A 23,320-nucleotide genomic window follows, 5' to 3' on the forward strand; every position below is an offset into this window, starting at 1 on the left:
CTGGAGCTTGTCTGCTCAGGACACCTTGCACCTGGCCATAGCTTCCGCTTGGGCCCCCAACCCTGGTTTAAAGATCTCCCTTCTTCCCCATCCCCAGATAAGTCAGTCCCTGAGGATGGGAGGCCGTCAGAGACGCTGAGTCCTACCAGTAGTGGTCATGGTGGTCCTGTGTATTATGCACCTGCCTGTCAGGTGCCAACTCTTACTGTTCCCATTTTACAGATGAGGAAACCGATGCTCAAACTGACGAGACACGCTGTGAGTCAGCCAGAGCTAGGGCTTTGTAGGAAAGTCTGGGCGTTTCTGTAGCCCACGTAGGTCACCAACCTGCCAGGACGTAGGTCAGACATCAAACACCCCCAGACAGAGGCCTCCTCCATCCCCACCCAGATTTAGGGAGGCGTCTCATCAGCCATCAGAGCACCTTGTTCAAGTTGTCATTGCCCTGAGGGGAAACAGAAGCCTAGAACCAGGGAGAGACTTGCCTAGGTACTGGGGCCCTCGCAGTCCTGGCCTGTAGGTGTGTCCCCTGTCCCTGGAGTGACCGTGGGGCGCCAGTGCCGCAGCTGTAGGTGGGTGGAGAGCAGCCATCTCCCCAGACCCTTCCAAGGTAGCTGTGACTGCCCAAGGCTGGGATGGAGAGGGAGGGCCTGGCTGTGACCGGGCCCTGCATCAGTGCCTGTCCTGGGTTCAAGTCCTGGCATCATCACCCTGCCTGGACCCTGGGTGAGCCCCTCCATGGCTCTGAGCCTCCTCATCTGCAGAATGGAAGAGATGCAGCCCGGCCTCAGAGGCCTTGGGAGGACTCGGGGAGATCCAAAATGGAGGATGTGCTAGGCAGGGGGTGCGCACACAGGCCCTGCTGGGCGGCCAGCTTCATGGGGAGCACCACCTCCCTGGACCTGGGCCTCACTCCCCGCCCCCTCCTGCCCACAGGTGCCATTGGACGAGCGCATCATCTTCTCGGGGAACCTCTTCCAGTACCAGGAGGACAGCAAGAAGTGGAGGAATCGCTTCAGCCTCGTGCCCCACAATTATGGGCTGGTGCTCTACGACAACAAAGTGGTGAGGCCTGGCCCGGGCGCCGCACCGAGCTCCATGCTTTCGCCATGTGTGCCCCTCCCCCACTCGGAAACTTAGGCCCCAGATGCCACCGGCACAGCCTGCACGCAGTCACCAGGGCCAGAGCACAACCTCCGCCCCTCCCCTCCCCCAAACCGTGGGCTGCCCTGGGTGCCCTCTCCAGATGGCAGCTCATTCTTCATCTCGGGAATATCGCTGACTCCTTCTGTCCCTTATAACCAACTGTCACTCACTCCTCCCCATCCCTCCTAATCTCTCTACAGTCCCTCTGGCTCCAGGGCGTTCCTCCTGCCACCTCCTTCCTCACTGGGCTTCCTGCCTCTCCTCCGACCCCTCCCATCCTCATAGGCACAGTGAGCTGTTAGAGGCACAATTTGGCCATTCCTTGCCCCGGCTTGCCCCTGCCCTACGGTGGGTAGGTGTCCAAGAAGGACATCCTATGGGAGCATTGTGCCTTATCTTTTCCCCGAGCCCTTGGGGAAGCCCTACCTGGTTGAGCCACAGACCTGATTTCTTCAATTGTTCATTTCTCCAGAGCAGCCAGAAGGACAGGCCTGTGCCCTGTATTTCAGGGAAGATCAATGTGACAGCAACATAAAGTCAAGAACAACCTCATGCCCCAGAGTAGTGGTTCTCAACTGGTAGCACGTCCGAATCACCTGAAGGGCTTGCTGAAAGATGCGTTGCTGGGCTTTCCTCCAGAGTTTGGATCAGGTCTGGGGTGGAGCTAAGATTTGCATTTCTTTTTTTTTTTTTTTTTTTGAGATGAAGTCTAGCTCTGTCACCAGGCTGGAGCGCAGTGGCGTCATCTTGGCTCCCTGCAACCTCCACCTCCCTGGTTCAAGTGATTCTCCTGCCTCAGCCTCCCGAGTAGCTGGGACTACAGGCGTGCACCACCATGCGCAGCTAATTTTTGTATTTTTAGTAGAGACTGGGTTTTACCATGTTGGCCAGGATGGTCTTGATCTCCTGACCTCATGATCTGCCCTCCTCAGCCTCCCAAAGTGCTGGGATTACAGGCGTGAGCCACCGTGCCCGGCCTGTAAAGATTTGCATTTCTAATAAATTCTAGGGTGGTGTTGAATATCAGCGACCATGTTTTGCAAATCAGCACCCTACAGTTTCTGAGCTACTTTCAGAAACTGTGTTGTATAGTGATACCTAGTGGCAGGGAGTAGCATGGTAGCCCTGCTGTATGAGCTATTCCATCAGAACTGCTTTCCCCACTGCTACTGGTATAAGTTTCTAGACCTAATTCTCCTCTAGAGGACACTTGTGTGGTGCTCAGAACCTAGGAAGTTGGTGGGGGTAGTTCAGGGTAATGGTCAAATACCCCAGGCTCCGGAGACAGATAGCCCTCGTTCATGTCCTAGGTCTGCTACTTCCCAGCTGTATGAAGTTGTGTTGTGGGTGATCCACCTTTTGGATTGGGAAAATTCTGTGAAGTGAAGCATGCAATACCCTTAGCACAGGGCCTGATATGTAAGAAATGCTCAACTAGTGGAGCTGCTGGGAACAGAGGTAATAGCAGCAGTAGCAACAGTAAGAACCACCACCTCGACCAAGCTTGCTGAGTCCTTGTGGTGTACCAGGCACTGCAGATTATCTCACTCGATCCTCACATGGCTCTGTGAGGCAGGAATGGTTATTACCCTGGTTTTGTTTTTATTTTAAAATGTTTTCCCCATCCTGAATATTCTTGATTCCCTGGTCTTATAGATGAAGAAGCTGAAGCTTAGGCATTTAAGGAACTTTATCCTCAGCATCACACAGACACTACCCAGTGAAGCCAGGAATTGAGCCCAGAGCCAGGGTCTAGGTTGCTATGGATGCCACACTGCTCCAGTCACCATGACAGTGACATTCTCCCCTCTGTTCCTCTCTTGCCTCCTCTTCTTCCTTCCCCTCTCCTCCCCACTTTGGGCCACACTGAGTAGGGCCTTGAAGCCAGGTGGGATTTGGGCTTGGCCACACCCTTAACCCTCAGGGACCATCTCTCTTGCCTCCCTCAGGCCTATGAGCGGCAGGTCCCACCACGAGCTGTCATCAACAGTGCAGGCTACAAAATCCTCACTTCTGTGGACCAATACCTGGAGCTCATTGGCAACTCCTTACCAGGTAAAGGAGCACCCACCCCAGGCCACGATGCCCTGCACAGGCCTCTGGAGCTGGCCAGGGTAGGGGTGGCCCTGAGCCCATTGTTTTCAGCCCCACGTTTGCAGAGAGACCAGCTAGGCTTAGAGCTGTGGATGGGGACCTCGCTGTCTGCCTTTCCCCTCTCCCTAAATCCTTGAGAACCTCCTGGGAGATGTTCAGTGACCTTCCCTCATAAACCTGTGGGTCAGCACTGTGTTAGTTAGGAGTTACTCTTTTTGGCATCCTGCTTTTGCTTCACTTTGGCTGAAATTCCCTAGAAGCCTTACGGAAACAACATTGGCCTCTCTGATGATCCCTGGGAACTAGAGGGCAGGGGACATGCCCGCCTGGGGGCAGGTTGTGCCCCAGGGACTTGAGAGTAGAGTCATGCCTCCATTCTGTGGTGATGGAGGGCTTGGGTGAGCAGCATTCCTGGATTCCAGTGTGACTCTGGCTTTGTTTCACTGTGTCTGCTCGGGCGAGTCACTCCTCCCTCTGAATCTCAGCCTCTTCAGCATCTACAAAGCACAGGCACTAAGAGGACTGCCCTCAGGGTGTTATGTGGACCCTGAAGGGGCTATGTGCCCAGTACAGGCCAACCCAGAGCCAGGACAGAAAGAAGAACTGTTATTGTCATATCATTAACAACAGCGGCAGGGTCAAACCCAGGACCAGTTATCTCGCTGGATCTTACATATCCTTGAGAATGAAATTGAAGGAGGGAAAAATTCCTTTTGCTGTATTTTGTTCCTCCCCACATGCCTCCCTCCCCATGTGGACACTTAAGCCACACTTTGGCCTCCACAGCCGAAATTTGAAGGGAAACCCAATAAGGTAGTGTTTGACTCTTGAACCTGAGAGCTCTGATCTTGTGTTGTTTTTGCTTTACACAGTTTAAAACCTAACCCAAGACTGGAGTGGATGTGCCTTATTACCCACTCTAAGAAATGAGTCTACACAGATGCTGGACTCAGGTTTTGGGCTGAGGAGGACACAGCCAGAAAGAAGGCTGCTCCCATCCCCCTGGCTTGCTGGTCACCCTGGGACAGGCCGGCCTTCTCTGGGCCTGAGCCTGACCTCAGAGCTGATGCCAAGGGATCAGTTCTCTGCCATCCTCTGGTGGAGGGCAACCACAGAGGGCAGCTGCTCAGTGGGCACTGTTTCCACAGGGACCATGGCAAAGTCGGGCAGTGCCCCCATCCTCAAGTGCCCCACACAGTTCCCGCTCATCCTCTGGCATCCTTATGCGCGTCACTACTACTTCTGCATGATGACGGAAGCCGAGCAGGACAAGTGGCAGGCTGTGCTGCAGGACTGCATCCGGCACTGCAACAATGGTGAGCGGCCTGTGGGTGCAGGGGCGGTGGGAGGGAGAGGCAGGACCTGGGTTATTGCTGAATGGTGACACCTAGTGGCTGAGTATGGTGTGGCAACCCTGCTCTACCAGCTGTTCTAATTTCCCTTCTGCGGTTATAAGAAACCATGTAATACCACCCTTAATCTTCTTCCTTGATCAAAACAGTTTTGTGCTGCTCAGGAAGAAGGTAGGAAATTATTCACAGAGCCGTGTGGTTGTTGAGCCCTTGGACCCTGAATCACAAAGTCACAATCCTGATTCTCCCATTTTCCAGCTATGTGACCTTAGGGAACTGATTTACCTCTTGGAGCCTCTGTAAAGTGGGGATAATGCCTTGTGTGTCTTAGGGGGTTTATGAGGATTCACAGAGTCTACCTCATGCTTGATAAAGATTTTTGTTGTTGTTATTATTATTATTATTATTTTACCACCAACCTGCAGGGTGATTTGGAAACTTCACTGCCTCCCTCAAGGCCTCATTGCTCTCATCTGTAAACTTATGGGGTGACTCTTCCAGCTCACTCATTTATTCAACAAATGTTTTTAGTAGCTACTCTGAGGAGGCCTGGATTTAAGCACTGGAGGTGCAACAAGGGAGCAAGAAATATTCCATGCCCTCCTACGATTGGCAGTCTGGTAGGGGAGACAGATGATAGACAGATGAGGATGCCGGGGCAATGGCTTACGGCTGTGCTGGGTACTGGGTGGAGCCACCCTGGGAGCTGTGAGGGTGTGTGTGTGTGTGTTGAGGGAGGGGTTGATCAGGGCAGGCTCCCTTGAGGAGGTTATGGTTCAGCTTCAGCTGAGACCTGAAGGAGAAGTCCCAGACCTGAAGGAGGAGATGCAGCAGTGCCAGGTCACATAGAGGAGAGGGGAGGAGTGTTCACATCCTGCATAGAGGAGAGGGGAGGAGTGTTCCAGGCAGAGGTAGGCAGCCAGCATGAAGGGAGACCCACAGATGGTAGGGGTAGGCTGGGAGGAGGAACTGCGCGAGGCCCTGAAGCGGGGAGGGGTGACCTGAAATGGGGCTGGAGGGGGGCTTCTGGGGTCAGGTCTGGAAGAGCCTTGAAGGCCTCTAAGGAATTTGATCAGAAGAGCTGAGGATGGTCTTCCAAGGAGAGAGGGGTCCCTGGGGGGCTTTCTGCTCCTGGGGAAGGAATAACCCAGTCCTGGACACTGAACTGCTTCCTGGTGATCTGGCCTGAGGGAAGTGCCTGCCCCTGCTCCACCCTTGGGCGCAGTGCCACATGGTGCAGAGGTGGAAGTTTGCAGGGGACAGAGTGGGCGCCAGTGGCCTCTGGGCTGCTACCGCGGGACTCAGCTCACCCCACCCCTCCTGCCCGCCTCTCCAGAGCCACCTCTGCCCTGTCTGGAATCTGCCAAGCAGGAGGAACCAGGTCTTCAGTCAGGCCAGCCCCTGCCACCTGGGCCCAGCTGCCCACAAAGGGCCTCCTGTTCCCAGGACCCGGGAACTGTGGGCTGGGACTGGGTGGAGGCACTCAAGGCTCTGGCTGCCTGGCCCAGGGCCTCCCGCCTCCCCAGCCCCTGGCCTGGCGCCATCTCTCCAGGTTTCCAAGGCTAACAGCTAACCTGGCCTGGCAGGGTGGGTGACCTGGGCCAGATAGGGAAGGGGGTGGGCACAGAACAAGGTTGGGAAGGGCCACCTCAGTCCCCCATGTGTGCAGTGGGGATGATGATAAGCTTGAGCTCGAGAGATGATTGGGAAGAGCTGGTCTGGGTGGGGCACTTGGCCGTGAGCCTGGCACGCACAGTGAGCACTTGGTGGGGAGGCCATGGGGGAGTTCTTGGGTCTAGGGTGCAGTGGACCGGAGGGAGGCCCAAGAGAGCTGCTGGGCCAAGGAATGAAGAGGTGTCCTGTGCCAGGAAGGTGTCCTGTCGAGTGGCCCCTTCTCCCCGGGGCGGGAGCTGACGAGGCTGGTTTCAGGCCTTCCTTCCACCCCACGGACTGTGAGAAAGTTCTCTGCTTCCTCCGTCTTGGAGGCTGGGCTTGGAATTTGTGGAGCCTGGAATTGCTCACTCCAGGGGCTGCCAGGAAGTGGGGGCTGGGGGGAAGGAGGCCAAGCTGGGCGGACACCAGCGGTCCCAGGGACCCCTTCACATCCTGCATTCCTGGAGCAGCTGGGGGTGGCAGGAGGCAGCTGGGGCACTGGCTGTGCTGGGTCCTCCGTGCTGGCCTGGGATGCAGAGGTCAAGGCTCCTTCCTGTCTGACCGTGGTCCCTCCCCCTCTGTCTGCTGCCTGGGAGTGAGGAATGCAGTTTCCTTTCTTGGAAGGTCTCCAGGTCTGGCTGGAGTCCGCTGGTCCTGGGTTCAGGCCCCGCTCTGCCATCCACTAACTGAGTGGCCTCGAGCAGTAACTGCCTCTCTGAGCCTCCGTTCTTTCCCTGGGAAAAGTAGGGCACAGTGAGCTGAGGATTCAACGAGCTGATGTGTGTGCAGCCTCAGCCAGGCCTGGGGCCTCAGTTTCCCAAGACTGCCATAACAAATACCACAGACCGGGCAGCTACACAGCAGAAATCTGTTCTCTCCCAACTGGAGGTCTGAGTCGAGGTCAAGGTGTCAGCAGGGCTGGTTTCTCCGAGACCTCTCTCCTTGGCTGGTGGCCAGCTGCCTTCTCCGAGTCCTCACAGGGTCATTTCTCTGTGTGCCTGTGTTTTCTCTTCTCAAGAAGAAATGTACTTTTCCTTTTTTTTTTTCTTTTTTGAGACAGAGTCTTGCTCTGTCGCCCAGGCTGGAGTGCAATGGCACGATCTCGGCTCACTGCAGCCTCCGCCTCCCAGGTTCAAGTGATTCTCCTGCCTCAGCCTCCCGAGCAGCTGGGACTACAGGCGCCTGCCACCACACCCAGCTAATGTTTTTATAGCCAGAATGGTCTTGATCTCTTGACCTCGTGATCTGCCCACCTCGGCCTTCCAAAGTGCTGGGATTACAGGTGTGAGCCACCACGCCCAGCCAAGTGTACTTTTTTTTTTGAGACGGAGTCTCGCTCTGTCGCCCAGGCTGGAGTGCAGTGGCGCATCTCGGCTCACTGCAAGCTCCGCCTCCCGGGTTCACGCCATTCTCCTGCCTCAGCCTCTCAAGTAGCTGGGACTACAGGCGCCCGCCACGGCACCCAGCTAATTTTTTGTATTTTTAGTAGAGACGGGATTTCACTGTGTGTTAGCCAGGGTGGTATTGATCTCCTGACCTCGTGATCCACCTACTTCAGCCTCCCAAAGTGCTGGGATTACAGGCGTGAGCCACCGCACCCGGCCAATGTACTATTCTTTTAAAGGCACTAGTTGTGTTGGATTTGGTCCCATCCTCATCCCCTCCATTTAACTTACTTCTTTAAGACCCTGGGACCAAGGGCGAGTGTGGTGGCTCAGGCCTGTAATCCTAGCACTTTGGGAGGCTGAGGTGTGTGGATCTCTTGAGGTCAAGGGTTCGAGACCAACCTGGCCAACATAGTGAAACCCCATCTCTACTAAAAATACAAAAATTAGCCGGACATGGTGGCGGGAGCCTGTAATCCCAGCTACTCAGGAGCCTGAGGCAGGAGAATCACTTGAACCTGGGAGGCAGAGGCTGCAGTGAGCCAAGATTGCACCCCTGAACTCCAGCCTGGGTGACAGAGTGAGGCTCTTCTCAGAAAAAAAAAAAGACACTGGGTCCAAATACAATCATGTTCTGGGGTACTGGGGGTTAGGACTCCAGCATATGAATTTGGGGGTGTGGAGACACACTTCAGCCCCTAAGACCTGGGCTCATAGGAAGAGCTCAGGAGGGGTGACCCTGAAACTTGTCACACTTGGAGGCTGGGTGAGTCCCAAATGTCGGGGCTGGCTGGGCTCCCTCCCGCTGTCCTGGCCCTCCGCCTTACCTTCTCGCCATCTGGAAAGCAACCCCTGCCTGCACACCTGGCTTGGTACGTGCAGGATGAAAATTCCCTCTCCCTGTGGGAGAGCCAGCAGGTAACACACTGTCCAGCTTTTCCATTCAAAACTTGGTTTCTAGGAACCATGCCCTTCTGAGCGGTGGGTGGGGCGTCTGGGGCACCTCCTCCCCTGGCCCAGGTGAGCAGCCCCCACCCAGGGCTCTGCATGCTGCTCCGGCTGGAACATCCCTGCCCTGCTCCTGTCACTCCTGCCTGACTTCAGGTCCCTGAAATGCAGGAGTGAGACTCCCACAGGCCCCCGTCCCCGTCCAGGCAGCTGTGCTGTAGGGATGAGGGCCGGACCTCCCCCTGCTCACTCCCTCCCGGCTCTGACAGGCAGTGATTTCTGTGGTCAGCTGGGTGTGGGGAGGGGAGGGACCCAGAGAGGGGCTTTTTCTCTGCCGGTGGTGACTCAACCCGTAGTCATGGCAGTGGGAGCCTTGGGTTTCTGATGCACAGGCTTCCGTTTCCCCTTCCTGGGCTCTGGGGATGCGGCGGCCAGAGGCATGCGGCCGGGGGCGGGGCCTGCCTGCTGCCTGGCTCGGCAGTGTTTAACCACCTTCTTACCCCAAGTCAGATTTTGCAACTTCCTGCCAGTTGCCTCCTCGGCATTGAATCGGGAGGTCCATGCCTCACTCAGGGGTTCACCTCACTGGCGTTTGGGTTGCTGACAGCACCAACAATGACAAAAATTCAGAAATGGTGCTTTTCTAGCTGTTATTAATAGTAAATCCTTCCATTCTTTTTTCTTTTTTTTTCTTTTTTTTGAGGCAGAGTCTCACTGTGTCGCCCAGGCTAGAGTGCAGTGGTGCAATCTCGGCTCACTGCAACCTCTGCCTCCTGGGTTCAAGCAATTCTTCAGTGGCAACCTCCCGAGTAGCTGGGATTACAGGCGCCTGCCACCACCTCCAGCTAATTTTTGTATTTTTAGTAGAGATGGGGTTTCGCCATTGGCCAGGCTGGTCTCGAACTCCTGACCTCAAGTGATTCCCCCACCTCAGCTTCCCAAAGTACTGGGATTGCAGGCGTGAGCCACCGCACCCGGCTTCCTTCTTTAACAAAGTTATTCAAGCATCTGTGCCAGGTACTGACCTGGACTCAGTGGTGAACAGGACAGAGGGACAGACCCTGGGCCCAGGGGGGCAGCCAGCTGGCTCCTCAGTTATTGATAAAAAGTGTGGCGCAGGGCAGTGCTGGGCCCTGATCTCCTGTCTCTACACTGTGGCCCTGAGAGCCCCGCAATGGACCTGTGAGACCATTGTTCCCATTGTTCGGAAGATGAAACAGGCTGTTTCGGGTTCAGTGATCTAGAACCAGGCTCGGCAACCTATGGCCTATGGGCCCAGATCAGCCAATGGCCTGTTTCTGTCAACAAAGTTTACTGGAGCAGAGGCTCACTCGTTTGTTTCTGGATGGTCCGTGGCTGTTTTTGTGCTGTGACTGTAGAGGCAAGCGTTGCGGGAGGGGTTTTATGGCCTGCAGGGCTGAGAATATCTACAGCCTAGCCTGTTCCAGGCAAAGTTCGAAGGGCCCTGATCCAGCAGTCAGGGAGGAACCGGGGCTAGAACAAGGGTCTCTGGGTGCCTCTAGGGCCATTCTGGGTGGCTGCTCATGGGACGGGAGCTTCTAGTCCTGGCTCTGCCACTCCCTTCCCTGTGACCCTGGGCCCGTGGCCTGGCCTCCAACCGTAGGTTGTCTCTTCATCTGTAAAGCAATAAGGCGAATGATAGTGCCCAGGTCTTGGGGTGGTTGGGAGGATTTCAGGAGCTAAGAGGCACGGGGGGCTGTCTCATCGCTGTTGGTGGTGGGTCATGACTGCTCTTGTCTGTCAGATACAACCACGACTGCTCTAATGACGAGGGAAGTGGGGGTCCCAGCTGCCCCTCCTGAGGTGCATGCTGTGTGTGTGGGGAGGTGGGGGGGTTCTGGTCAGTTGTCAGTTGGTCTTGGTAGAGGCCACTGGGCCATCTGCTGACCTCCTCTCCCCCTCTGTCTCCTGGGCAGGAATCCCTGAGGACTCCAAGGTGGAGGGCCCCGCATTCACAGATGCCATCCGCATGTACCGACAGTCCAAGGAGCTGTACGGCACCTGGGAGATGCTGTGTGGGAACGAGGTGCAGGTGAGGCCAGACGGGCTGGTAGGGAAACCTCAGAAGTCACCCGAGGACCCAGCGGGGGGGGGGCCACAGGGCTGAGTAGAGAGATGAGGCTCTGGGGTGCTGCTGGTTTGGAAGGAGACGACATGCTCAGGTTTGGACAATTGCAGGGGCCGGTGCTGGTGGAGATACTCACTGTTTTATTCATCACTTACTGGGCATCTGAGCGCCTGGACGGGGCGCTGGGGTGCAGCTGGGAACAATGTGGACACATCCCTGGCCCTCAGGGAGCTCTCTGTCTAGCAGGAGAAACAGACATTTGGCAAATAAATGTACACTTCCATGTGCAGGCAAAGCAGGGAAAGAGTGTGGTAATCAAGGTAGGGAAGGCAGCCTGTGCAAAGGCCCTGGGGCTGGCCCCTGAGTCTGAGGATCCTACAGGATGCCCAGGCAGATCGGTTGGGACCTGTGGCGATGAAGCTCAGGAGAGAGGGCAGTGGGGACGGTGAAGCAATGGGCCAGTCGTGGAGGAGGTGGGGGCTGGAGCGGCCCGGCGTGTGGGAATGCGGAGAGAAACAGGCCATCTGAGCGCTCTCCAGCCCCTGGCCTGGCTTGTGCCTCCTCAACCTAGATCCTGAGCAACCTGGTGATGGAGGAGCTGGGCCCTGAGCTGAAGGCAGAGCTCGGCCCGCGGCTGAAGGGGAAACCGCAGGAGCGGCAGCGGCAATGGATCCAGGTGGGTAGGCCTGGGGCCCTGGAGCGGGGACGGCACCGGCAGCTGGCGTGGTGCCCTCAGCCCTGGTGCCAATGCAGCTGCTCTGCCCACAGATCTCAGACGCCGTGTACCGCATGGTGTACGAGCAGGCCAAGGCGCGCTTCGAGGAGGTGCTGTCCAAGGTGCAGCAGATGCGGCCGGCCATGCAGGCTGTCATCCGAACCGACATGGACCAAATCATCACCTCCAAGGAGCACCTCGCCAGCAAGATCCGAGGTAGGCGGCCACCCCCATGCCCGACGGGCCCTCCAGGGCCCAAGGTGGACTTTCTTTTTATTTCGTGACCCATGTAAATTTCACAGCAGTGACTTGCTCAGTGATCATTTGTAAGAATTGGAGTCAAATCTGCACGGTGGTACTCCAGTCCCTGTGAGTTGTTCTGTGGCTATGATTTCTATAAACCCAGATCTTAAAGAGAAAAATTTTTGTTCAGGAGGTTCAAGCCTTCTTTTCATCTCTGACTCATCACAGATTTACCATGTGTCATTTTAAAGGACATTTACTTTCAGCAAGTGTAGCTTTCCTGGGTCGGTTTATTCTGTGTCACCCAGGCTGGAGTGCAGTGGTGCGATCTCCACTCACCACAACCTCCGCCTCCTGGGTTCAAGCAATTCTCCTGCCTCAGCCTCCTGAGTAGCTGGGATTACAGGCACACGCACGCCACCATGTCTGGCTAATTTTTGTACTTTTAGTAGTGATGGGGTTTCACCATGTTGGCCAGGCTGATCTCGAACTCCTGACCTCGTAATCTGCCCGCCTTGGCCTCCCAAAGTGCTGGGATTACAGGCGTGAGCCACCGCACCTGGCCTGTCCTCCTTTCTCTTCCCAGCTAGATGGGATCCTTTCACCGGCGCAGTCCCCATAGCACATCTGCAGAGCGCAGTTTTAGCAACTGTCATTTCCCCATGAGGCATTATTTTAATTTAATTTAATTTAATTTAATTTAATTTAATTTAATTTAATTTGTTTTATTTTATTTTATTTGAGACAGCGTCTCACTCTGTCGCCCAGGCTGCGGTGCAATGGCATGACCTCAGCTCACTGCAGTCTCTACCTCCCGGGCTTAAACCATCCTCCCACTTTAGCCCCCCAAGTAGCTGGGACTTACAGGCACATGCCACCATGCCCAGCACATTTTTGTATTTTTTGTAGAGACAGGGTTTTGCCATGTTGCCCAGGCTGGTATCAAACTCCTGAGCTCAAGCAATCCCGCCTTGGCCTCCCAAAGTGCTAGGATTACAGGTGTGAGCGACTGTGCCCAGCCCTTTTTATCATTGTTATTATTATCATTTTGACAAGCAGTCTTGCTCTGTTGCCCAGGCTAGAGCACAGGGGCACAATCTCGGCTCACTGCAACCTCGTTTCCCCGGTTCAAGCAGTTCTCCTGCCTCAGCCCTGCAAGTAGCTGGGATTACAGGCACCCGCCACTACGCCCGGCTAATTTTTGTATTTTTATTAGAGACAGGGTTTTGCCATGTTGGCCAGGCTGGTCTCGAACTCCTAACCTCAGGTGATCCACCTGCCTTGGCCTCCCAAAGTGCTGGGATTACAGGTGTGAGCCACTAGGCCTGGCCTGTTTTTTAAGAGACACAGTCTCGCTCTGTCTTCCAGGTGGAGAGCAGTGGTGCAATCATGGTTCACCGTAGCCTCGACCTCCTGAGCTCAAGTAATCTTCCCACCTCAACCTCCTGCGTAGCTGGGACTACAGGTGCATGCCACCACGCCTGGCTAATTTTTAAATTGTTTGTAGAGAAGGGTCTTGGGTGGGCAAAACTGTCTCTTTTTAAAATTTTTTAAAGAGAGAGAGAGAAGGCGGGGTGGGGGGGTCTTACTGTGTTGCCCAGGCTGGTCTCAAACTCCTGGCCTCAGACAATCCTCCTGCCTCAGCCTCCTGCAGCACTGGGATTAGAGGCAGGAGCGGCTGCACCCGGCCTCCTGTGGGTTCTTGTTTACTACCCAGACCCTGAGTATTGGTTGAGAGCTGGATAGGACACAGACTTGACATTTCTTGTGTGGAACAAAGAACATTAGCTGGGCTGGGATGGGGGTGAAAATGCTGTGGTCAGAATGTTCTGGAGATGGTCCCCACCCACAAGGAAGAAGCCTTTTACATAATTATGCAGAGCCAGCCACACCGTTCCAGAGAGGATCGCCCCGTGTTTGTAAAAGCAGAGGCTCATTAAATCTACTAATGTAGTTTTCGTTGCTGTTGTTCTTTGTTCAAACGAAGAAGCAAGACCCACCCCAAAGGCGTTTTTTTGTCTATTTCTAGCTTAGCGGAACACTGCTGACACCTCTGGGCTGGCAGTTTTCTTATTTATTTTCAAGTTTAATTTTTGTGGGTACACAGTAGGTGTGCATATTTATGGGGTACATGAGATGTTTTGATCAGGCATGCAATGTGTAATAATCGCGTCCTGGAGAATGGAATATCCATCCCCTCAAGCATTTATCCTTTGTGTTACAAACAACCCAAGTATATTCATTTAGTTTAGTGGGTTTTTTTTGACACTGAGCCCCACTCTTGTTGCCCAGGCTGGAGTGCAGTGGTGTGATCCCGGCTCACTGCCACGCCTGCCTCCCAGGCTCAAGCGATTCTTCTGCCTCAGCCTCCCGAGTAGCTGGGATTACAGGCGCATGCCACCACGCCCAGCTAATTTTTGTCTTTTTAGTAGAGATGGAATTTCAACATGTTGGCCAGGCTGGTCTCAAACTCCTGACCTCAGGTGATCTTCCCTCCTCGGCCTCCCAAAGTGCTGGGATTATAGGTATGAGCCATCGCACCTGTGCAGCCTCTTTTGGTTATTTTTAAGTGTACAATTAAATTATTATTGATTATAGTCACCCTGTTGTGCTATCAAATACTAGGGTTTACTCATTCTGTAACCAGAAAGGGGTCCCGATCCAGACCCCGAGAGAGGGTTCTTGGATCTTTTTTTTTTTTTTTGAGGCGGAGTCTCACTGTGTCGTCCAGGCTGGAGTGCAGTGGCCGGATCTCAGCTCACTGCAAGCTCTGCCTCCCGGGTTTACGCCATTCTCCTGCCTCAGCCTCCCAAATAGCTGGGACGACAGGCACCCGCCTCCTCGCCCGGCTAGTTTTTTGTATTTTTTTAGTAGAGACAGGGTTTCACCGTGTTAGCCAGGATGGTCTCGATCTCCTGACCTCGTGATCTGCCCGTCTCGGCCTCCCGAAGTGCTGGGATTACAGGCTTGAGCCACCGCGCCCGGCATGTACCGCATTTTCTTTGTGCATTCATCTGTCATGGACACTTAGGTTGCTTCCAAATCTTGGTTATTGTGAACAGAGCCACAACAAACACGGGAGTTCAGATATCTCTGTGATGGGCCGATTTCCTTTCTCTGGGTATATACCCAGCAGCGGGATTGCTGGATCATATGGTAGCTCTATTAGTTTTTTGAGGAACCTCCAAACTGTTCTCCATAGTGGTTGTACTAATTTACATTCCCACTGTGAACCCTGAACATTTGAGACAGGTCTCAGTTAAATTAGAAAGTTGATTTTGCCAAGTTGGGGACAGGTACTCGTGATACAGCCTCAGGAGGTCCTGATGACATGTGCCCAGGGTGGTCAGAGCACAGCTTGGTTTTATGCATTTTAGGGAGACCTGAGACATCAATCAACATATGTAAAATGGGCTGGGTGCAGTGGCTCACGCTGTAATCTCAGCACTTTGGGAGGCCGAGGCGGGTGGATCACTTGAGGTCAGGAGTTCAAGACCAGCCTGGCCAACATGGTGAAACCCATCTCTACTAAAAATACAAAGCTTAGCTGGATGTGGTGGTGCATGCCTATAATCCCAGCTACTTGAGGAGGCTGAGGCATGAGAATCGCTTGAACCCAGGAGGCAGAGGCTGCGGTGAGCCGAGATCGAGCCACTACACTCCAGCCTGGTCAACAGAGTGACACCCTGTCTCAAAAAAAAAAAAAAAAAAAAAAAGTAAAATGAACATTGGTTTGGTCTGGAAAGATGGGACAACTTGAAGGAAAAGCAGGACAATTCGATGCAGGCACGGGGCTTCCAGGTCATAGGAAGAAAAGAGACAAATAGTTGCATTCTTTTGAGTTGATGATTAGCCTCTCCAAAGGAGGGAAGCAGATATGCATTTATCTCAGTGAGCGGAGGGGTGACTTTGAATAGAACGGGAGGCGGGTTTACTGTAAGCAATTCCCAGCTTGACTTCGTAATTCTGGAGGCCTAAGATATTTTCCTTTCACACCACCAACAGCTTGTGGTGTGGTTCCCTTTTCTCCACATCCTCATCAGCATTTGTTATTGCTTGTCTTTTGGATAAAGCCATTTTAACTGGGGTGATGTGGCATCTCATTGTAGTTTTGATTTGCATTTCTCTGATCAGTGATGTCAAGTACCTTTTCATACGCCTGTTTTGTGTTGAGCACCTTTTCATATGCCTGTTTTGTGTTGAGCACCTTTTCATATGCCTGTTTGCCATTTATATGTCTTCTTTGGGGAAATGTGTATTCAAAGCTTTTGCCCATTTTAATTGGATTACTAGGATTTTTTTCCTATAGACTTGTTTGAGCTCCTTATGCATTCTGATGATTAATCTCTTGTCAGATGGCAGTTTTCTTAGTTTGTTGCCATAATGGTTTCAGAAAGATCAGGGTCCAATCTCAGAATCCCTTGTCATTTTTCCTGCATGGATTCCCATCTTTATCTACTATTTCTCTGGAATCATTCAGCTTGCTAATATTACCCCCAGTGGTTTTCTTCAAAAATAATATTGGCTCACACCTGTAATCCGAGCACTTTGGGAGGCCAAGGCAGGCGGATCATGAAGTCAGGAGATCAAGACCATTCTGGCTAACAACAGTGAAACCCCGTCTCTACTAAAAATACAAAAAATTAGCCGGGTGTGGTGGCGTGCGCCTGTAATCCCAGCTACTCGGGAGGCTGAGGCAGGAGAATGGCATGAACCTGGGAGGTGGAGCTTGCAGTGAGCCAAGATTGCGCCACCGTACTCCAGCCTGGGTGACAGAGCGAGACTCTGTCTCAAAAAAAAAAAAAAAAAAAAAAAAAAATTATATTGGCCAGGTGCAGGGGCTCATGCCTGTAATCCCAGCACTTGGGAGGCCAAGGCAGGATGATCGCTTGAGCCCAGGGAGTTTGAGACCAGCCTGGATAACACAGTGAGACCCTGCCTCTTAAAATACTACTACTACTACTACTACTACTACTACTAAAAGTACTGATGGGGGCCAAGTGCAGTGGGTCACGCCTGTAATCCTAGCACTTTGGGAGGCTAAGGTGGGCGTGTCACCCGAGATTGGGAGTTTGAGACCAGCCTGGCCAATATGGTAAAACCCTGTCTCTACTAAAAATACAAAAAATATTCACTGGGCCTGGTGGTGTGCACCTGTAGTCCCAGCTACTTGGGAGGCTGAGGCATAAGAATCACTTGAACCTGGGAGGCAATGGTTGCAGTGAGCTGAGATTGTGCCATTGCACTCCACACTGGGCGACAGCATGAGACTCTGTCTCAAAAATTAATAATAGTAATAGTATTGATGGGAAGAGAGAGTTGGGAGAGGGCTGAAAAATTACTTTTTGGGCACTGTGCTCACTGCTTGGGTGATGAGATCAATCCTGCCCATACCCATGGAACAAACCTGCAATGTACCCCTTGCATCTAAAATAAAAGTTGAAATAAAAATGATAATACTATTAGGAGGCTGAAGTGGGAGGATTGCTTGAGCCCAGGAGTTTGAGGCTGCAGAGAGCTTTGATTATTCCACTGCACTCCAGCCTGGGCAACAGAGTAAGACCTGTCTCAAATAAAATAATAACAGGCTGGGCATGGTGGCTCACGCCTGTAATCCCAGCACTTTGGGAGGCTGAGGCGGGTGGATCACGAGGTGAGGAGTTCGAGACCAGCCTGACCAACGTGGTGAAACCCCATCTCTACTAAAAATAAAAAAATTAGCTGGGCGAGGTGGCGAGCGCCTGTAGTCCCAGCTACTCAGGAGGCTGAGGCAGGAGAATCGCTTGAACCCGGGAGGTGGAGGTTGCAGTGAGCTGAGACTGCGCCACTGCACTCCAGCCTGGGTGAACAGAGCAAGACTCCATCTAAAAAAAAAAAATAATAATAATAGTAATACAGTAGCCTCCAGCACCTGGGCTCTGGGATGACTGAGAGGTGCTCCTTGGGGAGCCCCTGCTGACCTGGCTCCCTCGGGGCACAGCCTTCATCCTCCCCAAGGCCGAGGTGTGTGTGCGAAATCACGTCCAGCCCTACATCCCGTCCATTCTGGAGGCCCTGATGGTGCCCACCAGCCAGGGCTTCACCGAGGTGCGGGACGTCTTCTTCAAGGAGGTCACGGACATGAACCTGAACGTCATCAACGAGGGCGGCATTGACAAGCTGGGCGAGGTGAGGCCGGCACCAGCCCTGGGAGGGGGTCTGCTGAGAGTAGGTCTGGTCTGTCCCAGAGGACCCTGGCTGTGTGACTCGGGGCAGCCGTTCCCCTCCAAAGCCGTCCCTGTAGACGGGGAGGGGCTGCTGGGGACTAGAGACCAAGGCCGTGCGTGAGGCCAGAGCTGTTGGAGTCCTCATGGGGCCTGCAGTTAGAGGAAAGAGGGAACATTAGCTCCTGGCCATCAGCCTTTAGAAACCAAGAATGGTGCTAAAATAGAAAAGAATTTAACAGAGAAGAGAGGGAAGGAGGGAAACAAGGAGGGAAGGAGAGAAGGGGAGAGGGATGGACGGGCTTCGGGTGAACGATGAGATCAATAAGGCAGAATTCACAAGTCACACGCCGTCCACATGGAGACAGCCTTTGCTCTTACTTCAGTTATCTGGCTGTCGGGGTGGATGTCCTTCCACAGTCTCCATCTTGGGGTGGCTGCCTGGAGCCCACGTAGTTGTCAGATCGAATTTATCCTGTATGTTAGTTTCCTCCTTTATACTCTGAAATGGGGAGTCCACAGACCATAATAATCCCAGAATCTGAGACCTGGAGAGGACGTTGGAGAACATGAAAGCTCTCTCCCAACTTTGAAGCTGAGGAAACTGAGGCTCAGAGAGGGTAAATGACTTGCCCAAGGTCACCCAGCCCCTCAGAAGGGATGAGAGCCTTCTCCCAGCACCTAGGCTGCCTCTCCACAGTGCTGTGCCGCTGGACCGTGCCCTCCATGCCTTCAGAGCCTCATGCTTCTGTCCTGGGCGCTACTGGGTTTACCTTTGTGGCCACCACCACCAGGTGGCCATCCCTGGTAGCAGGCGCCAGCCCCAGGGCCTGGACGTTGAGGACCCAGGCAAAGTGTGTGGTTGGGGGGCTGCCTGGCCACAGAGTGGCCCCGCTCAGCCTCCGCGGCCCGCCCCCTGCAGTACATGGAGAAGCTGTCCCGGCTGGCATACCACCCCCTGAAGATGCAGAGCTGCTATGAGAAGATGGAGTCGCTGCGGCTGGACGGGCTGCAGCAGCGATTTGATGTGTCCAGCACGTCTGTGTTCAAGCAGCGAGCCCAGATCCACATGCGGGAGGTAGACCCGAGGCTACGACCCCCACTCCACACCCTGCCCACCGCCTTCCACAGGCCCCCTCGCCCAGGAGGGGTCCCCTCTGCTCTGTCCCGTCATGCCGTAGCCACGCTTGCCTGGCACACTCTTTCCTCCTCTGCTTGGAACATCTGTGCCTCCGCCCACCTGGCTAATTCTGACTCACTTCCCAGGGAGCTCTCCTTGCTCCCCCAGGCCCCTTCCCATGTTTCCTGTTGCCTTGAGGCAGGGACTGGCCTGAGTGTGCAGCGCTGTGAGTGGGAGAATGAGTGAGTGGGCACAGACTGCTCGCCATGCCTCCCTGGCAGGCCTCGGGGTGGGGGGCTGGCTGAGGATGAGGACTCAGGAAGGGGCTGTGGTCACCCTGGGGGCTTCACGTGTCCGCGGTGTGCCCCGCAGCAAATGCACAATGCTGTGTATACGTTCGAGACTCTCCTGCACCAGGAGCTGGGGAAGGGGCCCACCAAGGAGGAGCTGTGCAAGTCCATCCAGCGGGTCCTGGAGCGGGTGCTGAAGGTGAGCGGCCCCACGCCCTGCCCCGGACCGTCCTAGGTGAGGCCGAGCCCCAAGCCCCAAGCCCCATCCCCGGCCGCCACCAGGATTGCTGTCCCTGCAAGGAGGCGCCATGGTCCTCTTGTGCGGAGGAGGACTCGGAGGCTTGGGTCAGACCACTGGCCTCGTCCTACCCTCAGGGCCAGTGGAGCCCACTGACCTGCAGGCCCCTGACCCCCTCGTTCCCTGCAGAAATACGACTACGACAGCAGCTCTGTGCGGAAGAGGTTCTTCCGGGAGGCGCTGCTGCAGGTCAGCATCCCTTTCCTGCTCAAGAAGCTGGCCCCTACCTGCAAGTCGGTGAGCGGCCCCCACCTGCTCCAGCCGTTCGGGCCCTAAGTCGGGGGTGGAGCCCACAGACCTCCTCTACCCTTGGCCCTGACCTCTCATCTCTGCCACCCCACCTGGGCAGGAGCTGCCCCGGTTCCAGGAGCTGATCTTCGAGGACTTTGCCAAGTTCATCCTGGTGGAAAACACGTACGAGGAGGTGGTGCTGCAGACCGTCATGAAGGACATCCTGCAGGGTGGGTGCCGTCCCGGGGTGGGGACTGTTGCCAGGAGGATGCTGGGGGGCAGCTGAGAGGTGGTGGCAGCTGAGGGGGTCAGCTAAGGCACAAAGAAAAGGCCAGACTTGCATGTAGGGGCTGGGTGAAGCCCACCGTTGGCTGTGTGGCCCCAGGAGCGGACAGCCTTGCATCTCTGTGCTTTAGTTTCTTCTCGTGTCCTTGGCTTTGCTGGGAGGCTGGGATGAGTGATTAGATGGCATGTGGTCTGGGCCTGGAGTTAGCATCACAGCCTTGCTGCTTTTAGCAATGAGGCCTGGAATAAGTCACATCCCAATCACAGACCCCCATGGTGGGATGAGACGGGTCTCCTTTGAGCAGAGTCCAGCATGGGGGCGGCTGTGGGATCAGTGCTGTGTCCTGACCCTTCGCCTGTGGCCCTGCAGCTGTGAAGGAGGCCGCGGTGCAGAGGAAGCACAACCTGTACCGGGACAGCATGGTCATGCACAACAGCGACCCCAACCTGCACCTGCTGGCCGAGGGCGCCCCCATCGACTGGGGCGAGGAGTACAGCAACAGCGGTGGGGGCGGCAGCCCCAGCCCCAGCACCCCGGAGGCAGCCACCCTCTCGGAAAAGCGACGGCGCGCCAAGCAGGTGGTCTCTGTGGTCCAGGATGAGGAGGTGGGGCTGCCCTTTGAGGCTAGCCCTGAGTCACCGTCACCTGCGTCCCCGGACAGTGTCACTGAGATCCAAGGCCTGCTGGCCCAAGGTCTGCGGGCTGAGAGCCCCCCGCCAGCCAGCCCCCTACCCAACGGGGCACCTGCCGGGGAGACCCCCCAGCCCGAGGCCGCCCCCGAGGCCTCCTCGCCGCCTGCCTCACCCCTCCAGCATCTCCTGCCTGGAAAGGCTGTGGACCTTGGACCCCCCAAGCCCAGCGACCAGGAGACTGGAGAGCAGGTGTCCAGCCCCAGCAGCCACCCCGCCCTCCACACCACCACCGAGGACAGCGCAGGGGTGCAGACTGAGTTCTAGGCCAGTGGGTCCCTGGCTGCTGCACACGGCACGGGCCGCTCCCGTCTGGGCCCAGGCAGGCTTGGCTCTGAGGAGGATACCCTGGTCTGTGTTGTGCCTTGTGGGTGGAGGCGGGGCAGGGCTGTGTGGCACCACCAGGGAGCGGGCCCACCTGAGTCACTTTATTGGGTTCAGTCAACACTTTCTTGCTCCCTGTTTTCTCTTCTGTGGGATGATCTCAGATGCAGGGGCTGGTTTTGGGGGTTTTCCTGCTTGTGCCGAGGGCGGGACACTGCTGGGGGGCTGGAGAGCCCCTCCCTTCCTGTCCTTCTTCTGTGGCCTCCATCCCCTCATGGGTGCTGCCATCCTTCTTGGAGAGAGGGAGGTGAAAGCTGCTGTGAGGCCAGTGGGTTCCCGCCCACTCACCCAGGGGCTGGCTGGGCCAGGACACGAGAAGGGAGCGCAGTGGCCCCCGGCCCTGCTCCTTCCGCAGTTAGGGGTGGACCCAGCCTTGCTTTCCCCACTGCTCTGGAGAGAAGGGGAAGGAGGCGGTCTTCAGGCTGGAGCCAGGCTGGGGGTGCTGCGGGGAGGGATGGGATTTAGGGGGTGCCTCCTGGGGTGGGTGGGCCTGGGGTGAAATTAGAGAGGCCCAGAACGTGCAGGTCTGCGGAGGGGAAGTGTCCTGAGTGAAGGAGGAGATCCCCATCCTGGGGGATGCTGGGAGGGAGTGAGTGAGTGAGATGGCTGAGTGAGGGTTATGGGGAGCCTGAGGTTTTATGGTCCTGTGTATCCCCTTCTCCTGGCCCCAGCCTGCCTCCTCCCGCCCGCCTGGTCTCCCTCTGGTCCCCGTCCCTCTGGTGCTTGGAGCGGGAGCGAGGGGTGTAGTGGAGCTGGGTTCTGTCTTCTGTGGGCCACCCTGAGGTCCTCAGTGGTTGTCTGGGGAGCCGGACGGGGATCCTAAGGGGTACAGGGTTGGGGGGCCCTCCCTGAGGGTCTGGGGTCAGGCTAGGGTTTGACCTGTGCTGCCTCTCAGTCACCAAGTCACCTCCCCCTGAAAATCCAGTCCCTCTTTGGATGTCCTTGTGAGTCACTCTGGGCCTGGCTGTCGTCCCTACTTAGCTTCTTGTTCCTGGGACAAAGGTCAAACCAGGATGGGCCCAGGCCTGGCATTCCCCACCCCAGGACCCCCAGACCTCCCCCACGGCTGCTTTGCTGGGGGCAGGGCAGAAATGGACTCCTTCAGGGTCCCCAAGGTGGGGTCCCGTCCCAGCCCTGCATCCTCCGTGCCCTAGACCTGCTCCCCAGAGGAGGGGCCTTGACCCACAGGACGTGTGGTGGTGCCTGGCACTCAGGGACCCCCAGCCCCCCAGCCCTGGTCTCTGGCGCATCTCTTCCCTCTTGTACCGAAGATCTGCGCCTCTAGTGCCTTTTGAGGGGTTCCCGTCATCCCTCTCTGATATTGTATTGAAAATATTATGCACACTGTTCATGCTTCTACTAATCAATAAACGCTTTATTTAAAGCCAGTTGCCTTGAGTGGTGCTGTGGGGGTAGGAGACAGGGAGGCCTGGGCTGGGGACTGTGTCTAGGCCCCCATATGGCTCGGCTTTCTGGGCTTCTCACTTGACTGCGTGCCTCTATGTCCATGATCTGAGTTCTTATTCCATTTTACAGAGGAGGAAACAGGCTCGGCGAGAAGGGACTTGTCCAAGGTGACCTGCTTTCTGGTGGCAGCTCAGGCAGCTTCCTCAGCCAGACCTGTGCCGGGTGCCCCTCAGGCAGCCTTGGGCGATGGTGAGGCCAAGAGGGACGGCAGCAGGCAGCAGCTTCAAGGCCATTCAGGGCCCTGGGGTGCCCACAGCAAGGTGGGCCCAGGCTTGGGCTGGATCCAAACAATGATGCCGGCTCCTTCAACGCTCCCAGTCACACACTACTGTTTACCAAGCGCTCACTGTGGGCCAAGCGCTTTGTGTGCGGGAACAGGAGCCTCGAGAGAGCTCTAGAAAGTGGACACTGTCGTCACTACCATTTCACCAATGTGTAAACTGAGGCCTAGGAAGGTGGGGAACCTGGGCCGAGCTTATGTGGCACAGGAACACCCCTGAAGCCCCCGCAGCTGTTGGGGGTGGGTTGCCCCACCTGTGGGTAGGAACATGTCCTACTGGGTGGGGTGGCAGCCAGTCACCTTGGGGATGTTGGCTTCTCTGGTGCCAGCCTGTCCGTGGTGGCCTAGGGCTTGGGCCTGGGCCTCCCTTGGTCAACAAGGGCTGAGGTGCAAAACACAGGACTGCATGGCCCGAGACCAGGGATGCGGCTGTCCCTTGCTGTTGTC

General features: G+C 55.5%; 1 protein-coding gene across 3 annotated transcripts in view; it reads left to right on the plus strand.

Annotated features, from left to right (window-relative positions):
* The window catches only part of NIBAN2 (niban apoptosis regulator 2), a 72,858-nt gene extending 50,344 nt beyond the window's left edge, over positions 1–22,514 (plus strand). The window contains exons 3-14 of one of the 3 annotated variants that reach the window (XM_077965228.1): positions 937–1,065; positions 3,096–3,201; positions 4,389–4,556; positions 10,516–10,631; positions 11,239–11,343; positions 11,436–11,598; positions 17,606–17,793; positions 18,751–18,906; positions 19,321–19,437; positions 19,666–19,773; positions 19,886–19,997; positions 20,423–22,514. In XM_077965228.1, coding sequence (XP_077821354.1) covers positions 937–1,065; positions 3,096–3,201; positions 4,389–4,556; positions 10,516–10,631; positions 11,239–11,343; positions 11,436–11,598; positions 17,606–17,793; positions 18,751–18,906; positions 19,321–19,437; positions 19,666–19,773; positions 19,886–19,997; positions 20,423–21,009 — 2,055 coding nt within the window. In that variant the 3' untranslated portion in view covers positions 21,010–22,514. 3 annotated transcript variants of the gene reach the window in all.
* The last annotated feature ends 806 nt before the right edge of the window (positions 22,515–23,320 follow it).

The sequence above is a fragment of the Macaca mulatta genome, chromosome 15 (genome assembly GCF_049350105.2).
Source record: "Macaca mulatta isolate MMU2019108-1 chromosome 15, T2T-MMU8v2.0, whole genome shotgun sequence".
Classification (NCBI taxonomy): domain Eukaryota; kingdom Metazoa; phylum Chordata; class Mammalia; order Primates; family Cercopithecidae; genus Macaca; species Macaca mulatta.